The following is a 16,152-nucleotide window of genomic DNA, read 5'->3' as shown; positions in this document are numbered from 1 at the left end:
GCGGCCTCTGACCCGGCGTAGGTCTCAACCAGCTCCTTGGTTCTCCGAAGAGCTGAGGGAGATGAAACGCCGGAGAAGACGCCTAGAGAGCGCTTGGAGATCCAGCCGTTCGGAGGATGACCGGACACTAGTTAGGTCCTATAGTAGGACCTACCTAGTGGCACTGAGGGATGCGAAGCGTTCTTATGTTTCCTCCCTCATTGCGTCGGCAGATAACCGCCCGGCCGCCCTGTTTCGGGTGACCCGCTCTCTCCTTCAACAGGAGGGGCGGGAGGACCCATTACAAGGGCGTGCTGAGGAGTTTAACGATTATCTATACGATAAAATCGTTCAGCTTCGGGATGGTTTGGATCAAAATTGGGTAGATCCAGACGAGAGGTTCGAGACATGTCTTGTTGAGACGGTTTGGGATGACTTTGACCCTGTGACTCCCGAGGACATGGACAGGTTGCTGGGGAGGTTGAATGCCACCACATGTTTGCTGGACCCGTGCCCCTCCTGGTTGGTGCTGGCCATGCAGGAGGTGACACGAGGCTGGCTCCGGGGGATTACAAATGCTTCCTTGCGGGAGGGTGTCTTTCCTGCTGCCTTGAAAGAGGCGGTGGTGAGACCACTCCTCAAGAAGTCTCACTTCTGGACCCAGCTGTTTTAGGAAATTATCGTCCGGTCTCCAACCTTTGCTTTATGGCAAAGGTTGTAAAGAGTGCGGTGGCATGTCAACTACCCCAGTATCTGGATGAAACTGTCTATCTAGACCTGTTCCAGTCCGGCTTCCGACCCGGTTACAGTACGGAGACGGCTTTGGTCGCGTTGGTGGATGATCTCTGGAGGGCCAGGGACAAGGGTTATTCATCTGCCCTGATCCTATTAGACCTCTCAGCGACTTTCGATACCATCGACCATGGTATCCTGCTGCGCCAGCTGGGGAGTTTGGGAGTGGGAGGCACCATTTTTCGGTGGTTCTCCTCCTATCTCTCTGGCCGGACGCAGACGGTGTTGGCAGGGGGGCAGAGATCGACCTCGAGGCGCCTCGTGTGGGGTGCCGCAAGGGTCGATTCTCTCGCCTCTCCTGTTCAACATCTATATGAAGCCGCTGGGCGAGATCATCAGTGGCTTTGGGGTGAGGTACCAACTGTACGCTGATGATACGCAGCTGTACTTACTTTTCCACCCCAGGCCACCCCAACGAAGCCGTCGAAGTACTCTCTCGGTGTCTTGAAGCCGTACGGGTCTGGATGGGGAGGAACAGGCTCAAGCTTAATCCCTCCAAGACGGAGTGGCTGTGGATGCCGGCACCCCGGTACAGTCAGCTGCAGCCGCGGCTAACTGTTGGGGGCGAGTCATTGGCCCCGATGGAAAGGGTGTGCAACTTGGGCGTGCTCCTGGATGGTCGGTTGTCCTTTGAAGATCATTTGACGGCCGTCTCCAGGAGGGCTTTTTACCAGGTTCGCCTGATTCGCCAGTTGCGCCCCTTTCTGGACCGGGATGCCTTATGCACGGTCACTCATGCTCTTGTTACCTCTCGCTTGGACTACTGCAATGCTCTCTACATGGGGCTCCCCTTGAAGAGCACCCGGAGGCTTCAGTTGGTCCAGAATGCAGCTGCGCGAGTGATAGAGGGAGCGGTTCGGAGCTCCCATGTAACACCCATCCTGCGCAGACTGCACTGGCTACCTATTGTCTTCCGGGTGCACTTCAAGGTATTGGTGACCACCTTTAAAGCGCTCCATGGCTTAGGACCGGGTTACTTATGGGACCGTCTGCTGCCATCTTCTATCTCCCAGTGACCTGTGTGTTCTCACAGAGAGGGACTCCTTAGGGTGCCGTCAGCCAAGCAATATCGGCTGGTCTCTGTGGGGGCTCCCACCCTGTGGAACAAACTTCCCCCTGGACTTCGACAACTACCTGACCTTCGGACCTTTCGCCGCGAACTTAAGATTTATTTATTCCATCTTGCTGGACTGGCTTGATTTTTTAAAATTTTTAGATGATTTTATGGGTTTGTAATCTTTATTAATTTTAAAGGGTTGTTCATATTTTAATATTTGGCCAAATTGAATAAGTTTTTTAATGTTTGTTTTTAATATTGTATGTGTTGTTGTTGTATTTTATTCTGGCTGTAACCGCCCTGAGTCCTTCGGGAGAAGGGCGGTATACAAATTAAAATATTATTATTATTATATTATTAACACTGGAAGTTTTTAAGAAGAGATTGGATAACCATTTGTCTGAAGTGGTGTAGGGTATCCTACACCTAAGTAGGGGGCTGGACTAGAAGACCTCCAAGGTCCCTTCCAACTCTGTTATTCTATTTAGGAAAGGGAAAGTTGTCAGTTAAGAGATTTCCATTTCACTGACCTTTTTCCCCCCTCCCCCCTCTCTTTTTAGAGCAAACCCCCTCCACCTCCCCCCACAGGATTTCCTCAGGCTGCTCCCTCTGGATTAGCAGGACCTCCCAATGCTTCTGTCAACAAGTTCTCCAGGAGAGCAGGTAACTGATACAATTAGAAAACCCATCCTTGACCTGAGAGGTGGGACGAGCCAGGAGTTGCCTTTGAACCAGGGGGTCCATTGTCTGTCCACTCCCTTCCTTGACTAAGAGTGCTTGTTGAGAGGGCAAGCAGCAAGGGAAGATAATGTTGATTTGAGAGCATCTCAAGAGGTTTCAGGAGTTGAGATGCATTAGGTCAGGTGTGTCAAACTCAAGGCCTGCGGGCCACATCCAGCCCTTGGGGTGCTTAGATCTGGCCTACGGGGGCCAGTCTGGAAATAGCAAAGGACTGGCCTGCGTTGCCTCTGCTAGTGAAAATAGGATGCCGGGGTGTGTGCGCACGGGTCCCCCGTGCCCCATTTTCACTGGCAGAGGACTATCAAAACAAAATAAAAACAAAATAAAAGGAAAAATGTTTCCCCTTTTGCCTTTGCGCATGCAAGAAGGGACAGGAAAGGAGAAAGGGAAAGAGGAAAGACAAAGAAGAGGAAGGAAAGATGGGAAGAGACCAAGGAAGGAAAAATAATGAAAGATGGGCAAGAAGAAGAAATTAGAATGAAGGGAAGGAAAAAGGAAGGAAGGGATGGAGGAAGGAAGGAAGGAAGGAAGATAAGATTATAATGAGTAAGGGAGGGTCTCAGGGAAGCCCTGCCTTACCACTTGGCCACCACAGGTTCCCCACCCCCCCACCCCGACACAAATTTTGTGTCACACCCATGACCACTCCCGCATTAGGTCAAGGGTCCCTTGGAATGAATAAATAAATGCAACACAGCCTGACCACTTGCTCAATCCGTAGTTGTTAGCAGGGCCCCATTTGCAAAATGACCATAGTACATTTGGCTTTTCATATGCATCCATTAGCCCCCAAAAGTTAGGAACTCCTGCTCTATGTAAGTACAAACAAAATGGATGAGAAAGTGGGATTCTGGCCACGGGTCTGCTGAAGCCTCTCATTCATTCCCACATCTCCAGATGAGCTTCCTGGGTCTGACCATAAGGTCTGCCTCACCTTTGCTTTCGAAGCCTTCGGGTGGGCTGGAAGATGGTGTCAGACCTCTCCCAACTTAGACATTTAGGGCCCTTGCAGCCAGGAAATTGGGCCCTTGTTCCCTGACATGCTTCTTCTCTCTCTTCCTCGGTCTCTGGAACGAATCTTTTTTCTCTGCTTGTCCCTTGACAGCTGGAAGTAAAGTTCGCTACGTGGACATTATGAACCCAAGCAAAGCCAAGTCCCCTGTTCCTGCTCTAGCTCCAGCTGACCTGTTTGCTCCCTTGGCTCCGATGCCCATCCCTGCCAACATGTTTGTACCCAACTCAGGTGAGTCAAGGCAGGTGCGAAGAAGGCGAGCAAAAGCCGCACTCCGGAGCCTGCCCGCCTCCCTTCCTGGCTGCTGTTTTTCTGCTTCCTTTTCCAAGAAAGAGGGAAGGGGGAAAAATGCTGTTGGCTGATTTTAGTTGAACAGCTTTTGCTAAGGAAAATGAGCATTCTCTGGCTGGCTTTAGGGGAAACTTGTCCTCAAGTTAAAGGCTTCAAAGTTATTTTGAATTACATTCCAAAATTGTGAAATCTATTTGTTTTTTAAAGCAGTATTTCACCAAAAAAAAAAAAGGGCATGTCGTTTAAGCGTAATACCAACTGCTCAGAAAGTATACTCATTCAAGAAGAGTATTTTCACAAAGAGGAAGGTGTCCAAGTTCTGCTAACAATTGATTTCTTTTTGTGGATCTCTATAAGCAGGCGGAAGAAGCATGAGTGAACAATTATTGGTTTGCAAGTATTGTTGATTTCCTGACTTCCTCCTTTTTTAAAGAGAGAAAAATTATATTTTTTTTCCTGCTCTTAAAATGGCGTTTTAGGCTAACTGCAAATAGACCAGCTTTGCTACGAAATCGAAACTGAATGGAGACTTCATTTTATTGTGTTGGATTCTGGATTGTTGGATTATATTACGTTGTTTAAGTATTTCATAAGGGGATTTTCAGCAAGAACTTTGCCATGAAGGTTCTTTCAGAAGAATGGATTCGTGACTTTATACAGGATTACACAGAAAGAATGTATTTAATTATTCAAAAGTACGAACGGAAAAAAAATGGGGATTTTTTGGATCAAGGTTTGGACGAAATTAATCAGTGTGATCAGGACTTAAATGCAATGGAGGAGATACAAATAAAAATGGATAAATATGAAGATATGATCCAGGAGGCTGTCTCCCGAACTGAAAAAAATTATAGGCTTAATGCTTTTCAAGAATTCTCTTTTTGGATTGATGGAATATATGGTAGTAATTTGTGGATTTTTGAACATAAGGATTTATTAGGCAATATTGTGACTGACTTTTCAAAAGGAGAAATGAAGGAAAGACAGAGATTAATGCATCAAAAAAAATGGCAAGAGACAAAAGTATTATCTTTTGAATTATTAATAGACAAAAATATTACTGTCCCTGAAAGACAATATGTGAGGAAGATCTGGAAGAAATGGGTTGATTATATGTTTTATATCTATTATAAAAGACTAGGTATTTGGATTTATACTGGATTTTGACGAGGATGGACTAAATTTGAATAGTTACTGTAATTCTTGGTATTGAAATTTTATAATGTGTTGTATTGTATTTTGAATAGAATATTTTTGAAAGAGTTTATGTAAGAAAGACCTGGGGGAAAAATTATATGGTTATAGAAGCTGTAAGGGAATTGGATTGGATTTTTATGTTTTAGTTGGTTTTAAATACTTTAGGATTAATTTGTTTTATTGATTTACATATTTTGTTATTCTTAATTGTTAATTTTTTTATTTTTTATTTTGTTTTCTTGAAGGATTTTGGTTGTGTTAGGAGGAAGTCAGAGCTAGAGAGGGAAAATTGGTATAATAGTTTTGGGGGAAAATCTTCTTAGCATATGTTTGTTTTATTTTTAACTATACCTTGTGCTTGTTCCGGGAAGTCAGGGGAGGGGAGGATTAGTGAAGGAGGGGGTTGGGGAAAGGGGGATTTTTTTGTAAAACGTTTTGAATTAAAAAAAAAAAGAAGAGTATTTTCACAAATAGTCTAAACCAGGGGTGTCAAACACAAGACCCGCGGGCCAGCGTGTTTAAATCTGGCCTGTGGGGCCAGCCTGGAAATATGAAAGGACTGTCCTGGGGTGCTTCTGCCGGCCAAAATGGGCCGCGGGGGGAGGGGGAGGCACCCGTGGCACCTGTGGCCCTTTTCTCGCCTCCACGGTCTTCTGCAGCACTCTGCTGGTCGAAACACCACCACCACCCTCAGCCGGCCCATGGTGGAGTACCACAATGCTGAGCCAGCCCTTGAAGAAATCAGCTTTGACACCCCTGGTCTAAACAGAATATTTACAATCTAAGCTCTTCGACAAGAGGCAGTCTTATCTACCTGTGCCAGTTCATAAAATCCCAATCTTATATTTCAAGCTTGGCTACTTTTCCATGGAAAACCCTCTGTAGACACTTGTGATGGAGGGAAGGGGACAAAAAGCTTGTTTTTTTTAAAAAACAACAACACCTGTGACCTCTTTATACAGTTCCTGAAGAGCAGACACCGCTGGAGGGTGGAGTGGCTCAAGATCAGATGGCACCAGGCAACAACACCAACCCTGAGTCAACTGGAGAAGTTCCAGTAAGTTGGAGTTGCAAGGTTGTTTCCCTTTAGAGATGAGCCCCTGAATGCAGCAGCTGGGCTTCCAAGGCCCCACTCAGATGCCTCCCTGGCTATTTCTATAGCACCAGTTCTAGAACTATTTGGTGTTATCAGAATGGCTAGTTATATATTAATGTGTCAAAGCAAAAAGTTGAGGCTGGAGTCTGTTTATCTTGTACTGTGCTAGGAAGAGGTGGAAGTCAATGTCTTCTTTTCTTTTTCTTTTCTTTTTTCTTTTCTTTTTCCCCTTGTACTTCATACCCCCTTTTCCCTGTTCCCTTTCCTGCCCTTAATTTCCTATTTTATTTTCTTTCTTTCTTGTTTTTGGTATTTTATATTTTATATAATAAAATAAAAGTGGTATTTTTTTAAAAAGCCTTTCTGGCTGAGAATTTGGATGCCAGTGAAAGATTGTGGGCTGAGCAGGGTGAGGGAAGAGAACAGTCAAATGGGTGAAAGATACGTGAATAAGAAGAAACATATACAGTAGTCCTCAGTTTACGACTACAGGGGAGCAGAATTTCTGTTGTAAGTCATGGCTGTCCTAAAGTGAGTCGTCATGTGAGTGAACCTGATTTTGTGACCATTTTCACCACTGTTATTAAATGAATCCAGTTTTCCTAGTTTATGTTTGTGTCAGAAGCTGGCTGGGAGGGTCGCGCATCACAATCATATCACCACAAGATGCTGCAACCCGTTGTCAGTGTGAGCCAGGTGCCAAATGCCTGCATTGCAATCACGGGGCAGCGGGGCTGGTATGGCCGGTGTTCAGTGCAAGAGCAGCTGGCATATCGCTTTTTCCAAGGCATCCTAATTTTCCACCGTAGTTAAACAGTCATAACTCAAGGCCTACCTGGCATTAATTATTGCATTGATTCTTCTCTGACTCTCCTCATGACGGAGAACTTTAACAATAACACGAGGACTTTCGGATTTGATAAAATGCTCGTGCCAATGCTTAGCCGTGGATGATTTCAGTTGGATTCTCTTGGATCATTGCTACATTTCTATGGGTCACGGCGTCCTTCCTTCCTTTTGTCTTTCAGTACTTAAATTCTGCTTCGTTTCCACCTGGGCCTGAGCTTCCTGTGTCGAATCCGGGAGATGCCCAGTCTGGAGAGGTAGGCGCCTCTTGCCAGGTTAGCTATTCTGAGCCTTTGAGGCACCTGCCAGGTGCTTCTGGGCCCACCTTTGCAACAGAAAATAGCAGGTAACAAGCTCAGGAGCTAAAGGCCATTGGAAGCAGGAAGAGCAGAACTGGAAGGAGGTAAATGTAGAGTAAGGTTTGGCCTGGCAATCTGTATCTGGGAACTGAAGATATAGTCAGTCGTCTCTTCTGAAGAGGCCTGTCATTCTGAAGAACCTTCCTTCCTTCGTTGAACATTATTTGTGCATGAGTTTGACTTGCGTGAAGTGCCATGAAAATCATAAACTCTTAAAATCCAACCCACGGCCTTGAGTTGCATCTGAGAGGTCCGTAACCCAGAAAGCGCCTTTAAAAAAAAAAGCAAAGCTAACTTGCATTTAGCCATATGTATAATTAACCTTTGGCCCTGGGCCCCTCCCCCTGCCCCCTCCCCCTTTGATATGAACAGAAGTTTAGCTGAGAGTTGCAGGCAGCGGCTGGCATGGTGACTTTGATTCCTTTTTTTGTGTGTTGTGTGTCTTTGCTGTTTTGTAGCTTTCGCGCTCTAGTTCAATGAGTTCATTATCCCGTGAAGTCAGCCAGCATTTAAATCAGGTACCTTGGCTGGCCCTCCTCCTCCTCCTTTCTTTTCCTGCTCCTTTTCCCTCCTTCCCCCCATCGTATCTTGTCCCAGTTCTGCCATCTCCAATTTGCATTTCTATCCAACTAACACGTCACCATAATGATGAAGCCTTCTGCCCCCCCCCCCCAAAGCAGGGAAATGGAGTACCTGGCTCTTCTTTGAGCCAACTCTCATTGGCTGGGGAAACATGGTTGCTTTTCCATAATGCAGGGTTCATAGTCCAAGCTCCTACCCCTCAAAAAAGGGTCAGAGTTAGGGTTTTGTCTAGCCAGCCTGGAATGAGATAGCAACTGAAAAACAACAGAAAAGACAAAAATGTGCTGAATCCGGCTTTGTTTTGGTGTAACCACATACTTACAATTTGCTGGTTAAACTTACCGACAAATCAAAGGTATATCCACAGGATCCCCACTTTCAGGACCGATAGCAGAGGTTGTAATGCAACATCTGGAATCAGCAGCACTCCCATACATACAACTCAAAATATGGACCAGGTATATAACACACCATTTGGCCTAGAGGTGGACTTCTCACCTCACAACCAGGAGGCTGTGAGTTCGATCCTAGGTAGAGGCTGATATTTCTGTCTCTGGGCACAATGAGAATATGTATCAGCTGCAAACACTCCGCATTGGCAACAGGAACACTCAGCTCCATTCAATTGCCCCGACTCCATCCCATTGCAAGGGATTATGGGGTCATTAAATGATCAACATACAGACCACACCTTTTATTAACGGACCAGTTAGAGAACACGGACAAAACCACTACCAACATCCTCAAAAGAATTCAATTCACAAGAGTTAGGGTGAAAACAATAACCTGCTACCCTTCCTGGATATTCTTATCAGTGCCAACTAGGATGGCAAATTAGAAACACAGGTATGTACCAACCAGCCCACTCCACCCACATAGCAACCAAGTGTCCCACTACCAAAGTAATAACACAACCTCCAACAAGAGAAGCTGTGTGTAAGAACACTATTTAGATGAGTACAAACACAACATCTTTCAACAAAATGGATATCCCTGCAGCTTCATCATATTCATAAAAAGAGCCTTGGTGGCTCAGTAAACAGCCCAACCAAAGAACTTCTAAGACCCCCAGCACTGTAGGGACAAGCCACCAAAACATCAATTGAGAGCAAATCCCTCTCCCTTCTAGCACTGATGATTGTCCCAAAGGGGCTTCTTCAGGAGGCAACGGGACTTTCTTGTTTTTTCTTTTGAAGACGTTTCCCTTCTCATCCAAGAAGCTTCTTCAGCTCTGACAGGATGGAGGGGAATGGAAGGATTCATATTCCTTGCGGAGAGCTGGTCCTTTGCATCCTTTTAGAGGGTCATTGAAGCACTTGGAGGTTTATCTGTGTCCTGTCAGAACTGAAGAAGCTTCTTGGATGAGAAGCGAAATGTCTTCAAAGAAAAAAAGAAAGTCCAGTTGCCTCCAAAAAAAGCACCTTTGGGACAACAACCATGACCTGGAGGACTGAGAAGCTCTACAGACTTAGCACTTATGATATTACCTACTTTGGGTAATGAAACATCTGCAGGAAAACAGCCAAGCTCAGAGAGCACCAAGCGCCCCTCATTTCGACTGAGTTACATTCATTCTTTATCACTACTGTTGTGATGCAATGGACACAGCGCTAGGATTTCTGGAGAGAAATTGAGTGTTTTGGAAGCGTGAATCCTACTCCACTTTTTTTTTAAAATGAACATTGACAAGAAACAGTAATTCTGTCAGCAGGGAGATTGGGGAAGTCCAAAAGGATTTCAGGGGCCGTACAGATTACCCACTCAATATCATATATCATACTATATGATGTCACGTGATATGACGTGACAGCTGTCTCCCAGTACTTGAGGGGATGTCACAGAGAAGAGGGGATTGACTCATTCTCCAAAGTAGCAGAGGGCAGGGCAGGAAGTAATGGGTGGAAGTTCATAAGAGAGAGATCCAACCTACCGTAGAAGTAATTTACCTGTCGGTGCGAATGATTAATCGGTGGAACAGCTGGCCTCCCGGAGTTGTGAGTGCTCCATTGCTGTAGGTTTTCAAGAACAGACTGGACAGCCATTTGTCTGGGATGCTATAAGGTCTCCTCCCATTTAGCCCTACGATTCTATCCCAATGCTCTGTTGCATGAATGAGTAAAATCACCAGGAACTAGAAAACAATATGTCTCAACAAGCATAAAAGACCCAAGAGTAGAGCCCTCATTTTTGCTGGAAAATTGCTCAGTGAAAATTTTCTGCTCCCTTTTGAAATCCAAAAAATATAAAAAAGAATGTTTTGCTGAATGTGAAACACACCTTCTCCATGCTTTGTGACATTCTTCTCCCACACCGAGACTCACATGCGGACACAGGTACTCCTGGTTGGGGGACACCCTTGATGCTGTGAGAAAATGATCAACATTTTACAACTACTGTTCCAGTCAAAATGCCAGTCAAAATGGCCTGATGCTCAGTCAAAATGGCCTGATGCTCAGCTGGATTTATGAGAGTTATGAATCTAAAGTCGTACGCTTAGGCAAGGGAAACCAAAAGTACGCATATAGACTGGGTGAAACCAGGCTTAATAGCAGTAACTGTGAGAGGGATCTTGGAGGCTTAGTGGACAACCAGTTAAATATGAGCCAAGAGTGTGTGGTGGCAGCCAAGAAAGCCAATGCAATCCTAAACTTCATTAACAGAGGGATACAATCAATATCAAGGGAGGTACTAATACCACTCTATAAAACTTTAATAAAACCAGATCTAGAATATAGCATTCAATTTTGGTCACCACACTATAAAAAAGAGGTTGAGACTCTAGAAAGAGTGCAGACAAGAGCAATCAAGAGGATGAGGGGACTGGAGGCTAAAACACAATGAAAGATTGCAGGAACTGGGCCTGGCTAGTCTAGTGAAGAGAAGGACCAGGGGAGATATGACAGCAGTCTTCCAATATTTGAGGGGCTGCCACAGAGAGGAGGGGCTCAAGCTGTTTTCTAAGACCTGAAGGCCAGACAAGGAACAACGGATGGAAATTGAACAAGGAGAGATTCAACCTGGAAAAGACAAATTTCCTGACAGTGAGATCAATCAACCCACGGAACAGAAGTTGCCTTCAGAAGTTGTGGGAGCTTCATCCCTGGAAACTTTCAAGAAGAGACAGAACTGCCATTTGTCAGAAGTAGTGTAGGGTCTCCTGCTTGGGTGGGGGTTGGACTAGATGATCTACAAGTTCCCTTCGAACTCTGTTAATCTGTAATCTGAAACCCTCAAAGTAGGTCCCTTTCTAGAGCTTTGGACTTCCTAGGACAGGGTCTCTCAGCCTTGGAGAATGTAAGATGCGTGGACAGAATTGCTCTGCATGTCTTAAGGTTGGCCAAGGCTAAGAAATCCTCCCTCCCAGGTTCTGTCAGAAGGAACCAAGCGCTTCAATCTTTGTTCACGTCCATATTTGGGGCTCCCTTGGAAGCAACAGGGGGGGGGGAATGCTCCTCCACATGGACCCCCAGGCAGCCTTATGGCTTGCTCCCCAACCAGTTGGGCCTTCTTTGAGCACTTGGCACGGCTAACCTTTCCGCTGCTCCTCTTGCATGTTTCGAGGGCCGCTCCCACCCTACCCCAAAGGAGCCTTTTCAGGCTCGTGCATGTGCCTTTGTTCTGTGACAGCCTGTGCTCCTGTCGGTAACACGGAAGCTTCCCTGCAAGTTGGGGGCAGGTGTGTTCTCCTTCCTGTGTTGGCATTTGTGTGTAATACTCTTGCTGCAGTATTGTGAATCCCTGCTTGACCATGCACACGAGACAAGCTTGTCTGACTTTCCTTGGCATCACAGTGATCGCAAACTCTCTCCTTGCTTTGTCTAGGCATCTTCTGGAGATCCCTCAACCGGTGCTGTTCAGTTCTACAATCCGTCTCAGTTTGCACAGGTACAGCATTCCTCCTATCAACAGTCCCCTCCGATGCAAGTACTGCAAAACTAGCCTTGTATAAACCCCTTCCACACACACCCCACTCCCTGTAATGCTTTGTGTAATGAGCAAAGATTTGCTCTAGTTTGCATTCAATCCCTAGGGTGGGTTCAGGGTCCCAATTTTTTGCTTCAACTGTGGATTGGCTAGGAATAGTTTTCTTTTGAGCTTTGAGGATTGGAATTTGTTTTGGAATAGAATTGGGAGGACTTTTTGCTTTGCATTAAACACAACCCAAGAGGAAGATTTCAAACACAACAAGAAGTTGTGGGTGCAGGGTTCTTTTTTGTCTCCAGCTGTGCGGTTACCTGATTGATTGAAAATTTTGTCTTTTTTTTTTTTTTTTTTGCAAATTTTTTTTATTTTTCCATAATAATTCCCACAATTTGACCAGTGTACAATACAATCACTTATCCAACAATCAGTCCTATACTCAAATTATACTCAGTCAGGGCTGCTCGACTGCCACTCCCCCCTTTAATCCTTTCTTCCCTTCTCATCCTTCTTAAACTTCCCCACCACCTTCTCCTCGCTTTCCTACTTCCTCCTCTTCCCACTTCTCACTACCATCCTTTCTAACCCTCTATCTCCTTCTTCTCCTCCTCCTATCCTTTCTTCTCCCTTCCTTCTTTCCTCCCTACCCACCTACCTACCTACTTTCTTCCTTCTTTACTCCTCTTTCCTTACCCTTTCCTTCGGGAGTGTTTGCCGAGCAGTCCCGACATTACACCATTCCAACTTGTTTAATTCTACCATTATTCCTGTACAATGGCAACCAATCAATTTATAGTCTTCCCTTCCCACCTCCTTCCCGAGACTTCCCAGAACAGAATACAGGGTATTGTAACTAACAAACATAATCTAAAATATAACATAAAACATATTCCATTTCACACCATCACACTATCAATTCCTTCTTTCTTAAACTAATACATAATAATTCCTAACTTCACTCAAAACTAATTGATATTTTTAATCTGATACTTATTTTGAATATAATCAATCCACTTCCTCCATTCCAATATATATTTTTCTTGTGTACAGTCTTTCAAGTAGGCAGAAATTTTGCCATTTCTGCTAAATTTGATACTTTACTAATCCATTCTCCAATTGTGGGTAAGTCTTCTTTCTTCCAATATTGTGCAATCAATAATCTTGCAGCAGTTATTAAATTCAGAATCAGTTTTGTCTCTATAACAGTGCAATCTGAGATTATTCCTAATAAAAGAACTGTGGAACAAACTTGATCTTCTTTTCAAAATGTTCTGCATAATCCACCATATTTTTAATCCAAAAGGCTTTAACTTTTTGCAAGTCCACCATATATGATAATAGGTAGCATCCTCACAATCACATCTCCAACATTTTGCTTTCACATTTGGATACATACATGACAGTTTTTAGGATCTAAATGCCATCTATAAAACATTTTATAAAAATTTTCTCTTAAATTTTGTGCTTGCGTGAATTTAACATTCCTCACCCAAATTTTTTCCATGTTTCTAACATTATAGGTTGTTGAAAATTTTGTGCCCATTTTACCATACAATCTTTAACCAACTCCATTTCTGAATCAATTTCAACCAATACATTATATAATCTCTTTATATGCTGTTGACCTTGATCTTTTATTTGTTTTACCAGATTATCATCACTTTGCCTTATACCAATTTTCTGATCTATTTTCCATCTAGATTGCAATTGTCCATACTGGAACCATGTATAATTTCTTCCTTCATCCCTCAATTTCTCCCTAGATTTCAACTGTAATTCCCCTTTTTCCATAGTCAAAAGCTCCTTCATGGAGGACAGCTTTTATTTCATTAATACCTAAAGAAGATCGAGATGGTGTTAAACCAGAGAATTATAGGCCAATATCGCTTTTAAATACTGATTATAAGATATTTGCTAAGATACTAGCGAATAGATTGATGCCACTGATGAATCAATTAATTCATAATGACCAATCAGGATTTATTAAGGGGAGACAGATGAGATATAATATGAGACAAATTGTAAATTTACTTGAATATTTGGAAGGAAACAGCCAGGTTTCAGCAGCATTCCTCTTTTTGGATGCCGAAAAAGCTTTTGATAGATTGGATTGGCAGTTTTGTTTAAAGTAATAGAAAAATGCAATTTGGGGATTATTTTATTCAAGCAATTAAGGCTATATATCAAAAGCAAACAGCTCAAATAATAGTAAATGGTGGATTAACAGAATCTTTCAAGATTGAGAAAGGGACTAGACAAGGATGTCCCTTGTCACCATTATTATTCATTCTAACTTTGGAAATATTATTGAGTAAGATACGTGGTTTAGATCGAATAAAAGGAATTAGAATTAAAAATCAAGATTATAAATTAAGAGCGTTTGCAGATGATTTGGTTGTTTCTTTATCTCAACCAATACATTCAGCTGTATATTTGATGGAGACAATTGATCAGTATAGTAAGGTATCTGGGTTTAAAGTGAATCAACAGAAGACAAAAATGATAATTAAAAATATGAATACACATCAGAGGGAAGAATTAGAAAGAATAACTGGATATGAAGTAGTTAAAAAGGTTAAATACTTAGGAGTATACATTACAGCATCGAATGTAAAATTATATAAAAACAATTATGAGGTATTGTGGGGAAAAGTAATTAAAGAAATGGAGAAATGGAAGAAGTTACAATTATCATTGTTGGGAAGAGTGGCAGCTATAAAAATGAAAATTTTGTCTTTTCAGCCTTCTGCAGCTCCGGCTAGCTCCCGACTTGGCAGATTTGGGCAGAGAAAATACCCCACCTTAAAATAGCATCCATTTGGTCTCTCAGCCGGGCCATCGCACAAGAAGTCCCCAAAGATGTCACGGGAGAATCCATCTGGATGGCTCCCCCACGGAGATCGTGGCCGATGTTGATTACCAAATGCTCTCCTCGTTACCCAAAAGCTTGGCTGAGATGGTCAAACGTCCAGAGGGACTGGAGAAATCAACCCACAGGAATGCAGCTGGGGCTGCTTCAACCTGAAGGCCTGGGGACCCCCCTTTTTCCTCCTCGGCTTTGCTAAAATCCAGCTGCTCCGTCTACAAGACTTTTCCCGTGTCACCTTTTAACATTACAGTTTGTGGCCTTACAGGGATCGGGGCATTGTTTTTATGCATATAAACCACTACTTGGGGTTTATTGCTCATCTGGCACATTAACAGAATTGGTGGGGATTTTCTTTTCCTATCGACTTTCCCTCGCTCCCACCCTTCAGGGAGGGGAAATGTAGCTGATCCAAATAAACAGAGAAATGTATAATGAATAGGGGGAAAGAAAAAGAAAAAAAACTGTGACTTGTAATCTTAAGATTTCCTTGGAAGTGGATTTTCTTTAGTGTATATGTAGTTTGCGTCTTAGCCTCCTTGTAAAACGAACTGTAGAGTCAGGAGCGGAAGCTCTTTGTACAGCATTTCGCATTGTTCTCCTTCTGATAATTCCTCTGAAAGTGCAATATAGCTCCTTTCTGAAACTCGGATCCCTCCAATAACTTCGTAACAGCTCAAAAGGGCTTAGCATTGTATTTTTTAAAACTTGTGGAAGTTTTCCTTCTTCCATCTCAGACTTTTCCCCACGGGCCCAGCTCATAATTTACCTGGTTGTCCCTTTTTTAAAAAAAAACTAATTAAATTAGCAAGCCTCTCTAACAAGAGATGTGAAATAGGTCTCAGGTGGAGTTGCAGGATCTCTTCAAAGCTGTCATAGGTTATGCTAACATCCACGTAAGTCTGATCAGCGACAAGACGAAACTAATGGTTGGTGCAGTAAAGGCCAGTCCAGAAGACCAATGCTCAAGTCAAGAAATACAGAGGGTATTTTTGAATGTTGATGCTTGACTCTGTGGCTTAATTCTACATATCTGGGTTCTGGAGAGTCTTAAACACATTTCCAAGGATTGTTGTGGGCGAAGAGTTGTAAAAAAAAAAGGCAGAACTTGTCTCAGCCACTTGCTGGCCTCTCTTCTAGTCATCTTGAATTTGTTCAAGATGTTTTTTGTCCCTTTAGACCTCTGCCTGTGTCGATGACCACCAAGCATTTTTCCACTTCCAAGTTTCCTCCACCCAGAAGAGCCACTCTCTGTCCTAAATGTTATAAACGACACTGTACATTCTTAAAATAAAAATATTTTGCGCATCTGGAGCACTTTTCACACTTAACTCAGCCTATGGTTTATTGGGGTCCCCAACTTTACACAGAAGCAGGCGTCCGAAGAGCCTGCAAGTTTCTGGCACCGTAAAC

General features: G+C 43.5%; 1 protein-coding gene across 7 annotated transcripts in view; it reads left to right on the top strand.

Moving 5' to 3' along the window:
- The window catches only part of SEC16A (SEC16 homolog A, endoplasmic reticulum export factor), an 82,997-nt gene extending 66,927 nt beyond the window's left edge, over window positions 1-16,070 (top strand). For 5 of the 7 annotated variants that reach the window (XM_058159133.1, XM_058159137.1, XM_058159138.1 and 2 more), the window contains 7 exons: window positions 2,389-2,491; window positions 3,675-3,812; window positions 6,032-6,126; window positions 7,194-7,268; window positions 7,829-7,888; window positions 11,775-11,837; window positions 14,616-16,070. In XM_058159133.1, the coding sequence (XP_058015116.1) occupies window positions 2,389-2,491; window positions 3,675-3,812; window positions 6,032-6,126; window positions 7,194-7,268; window positions 7,829-7,888; window positions 11,775-11,837; window positions 14,616-14,684 (603 nt within the window). In that variant the 3' untranslated portion in view covers window positions 14,685-16,070. Of the gene's footprint in view, window positions 1-2,388; window positions 2,492-3,674; window positions 3,813-6,031; window positions 6,127-7,193; window positions 7,287-7,828; window positions 7,889-11,774; window positions 11,838-14,615 lie in introns of all 7 variants that reach the window. The other 2 variants (XM_058159136.1, XM_058159134.1) reach the window with 2 other exon arrangements.
- Window positions 16,071-16,152: the final 82 nt, after the last annotated feature.

This window comes from Ahaetulla prasina, chromosome 16 (assembly GCF_028640845.1).
Source record: "Ahaetulla prasina isolate Xishuangbanna chromosome 16, ASM2864084v1, whole genome shotgun sequence".
Classification (NCBI taxonomy): Eukaryota; Metazoa; Chordata; class Lepidosauria; order Squamata; family Colubridae; genus Ahaetulla; species Ahaetulla prasina.
Note: the sequence above shows the minus strand (reverse complement) of the source record. Positions and strands in the feature narration are given on the sequence as shown.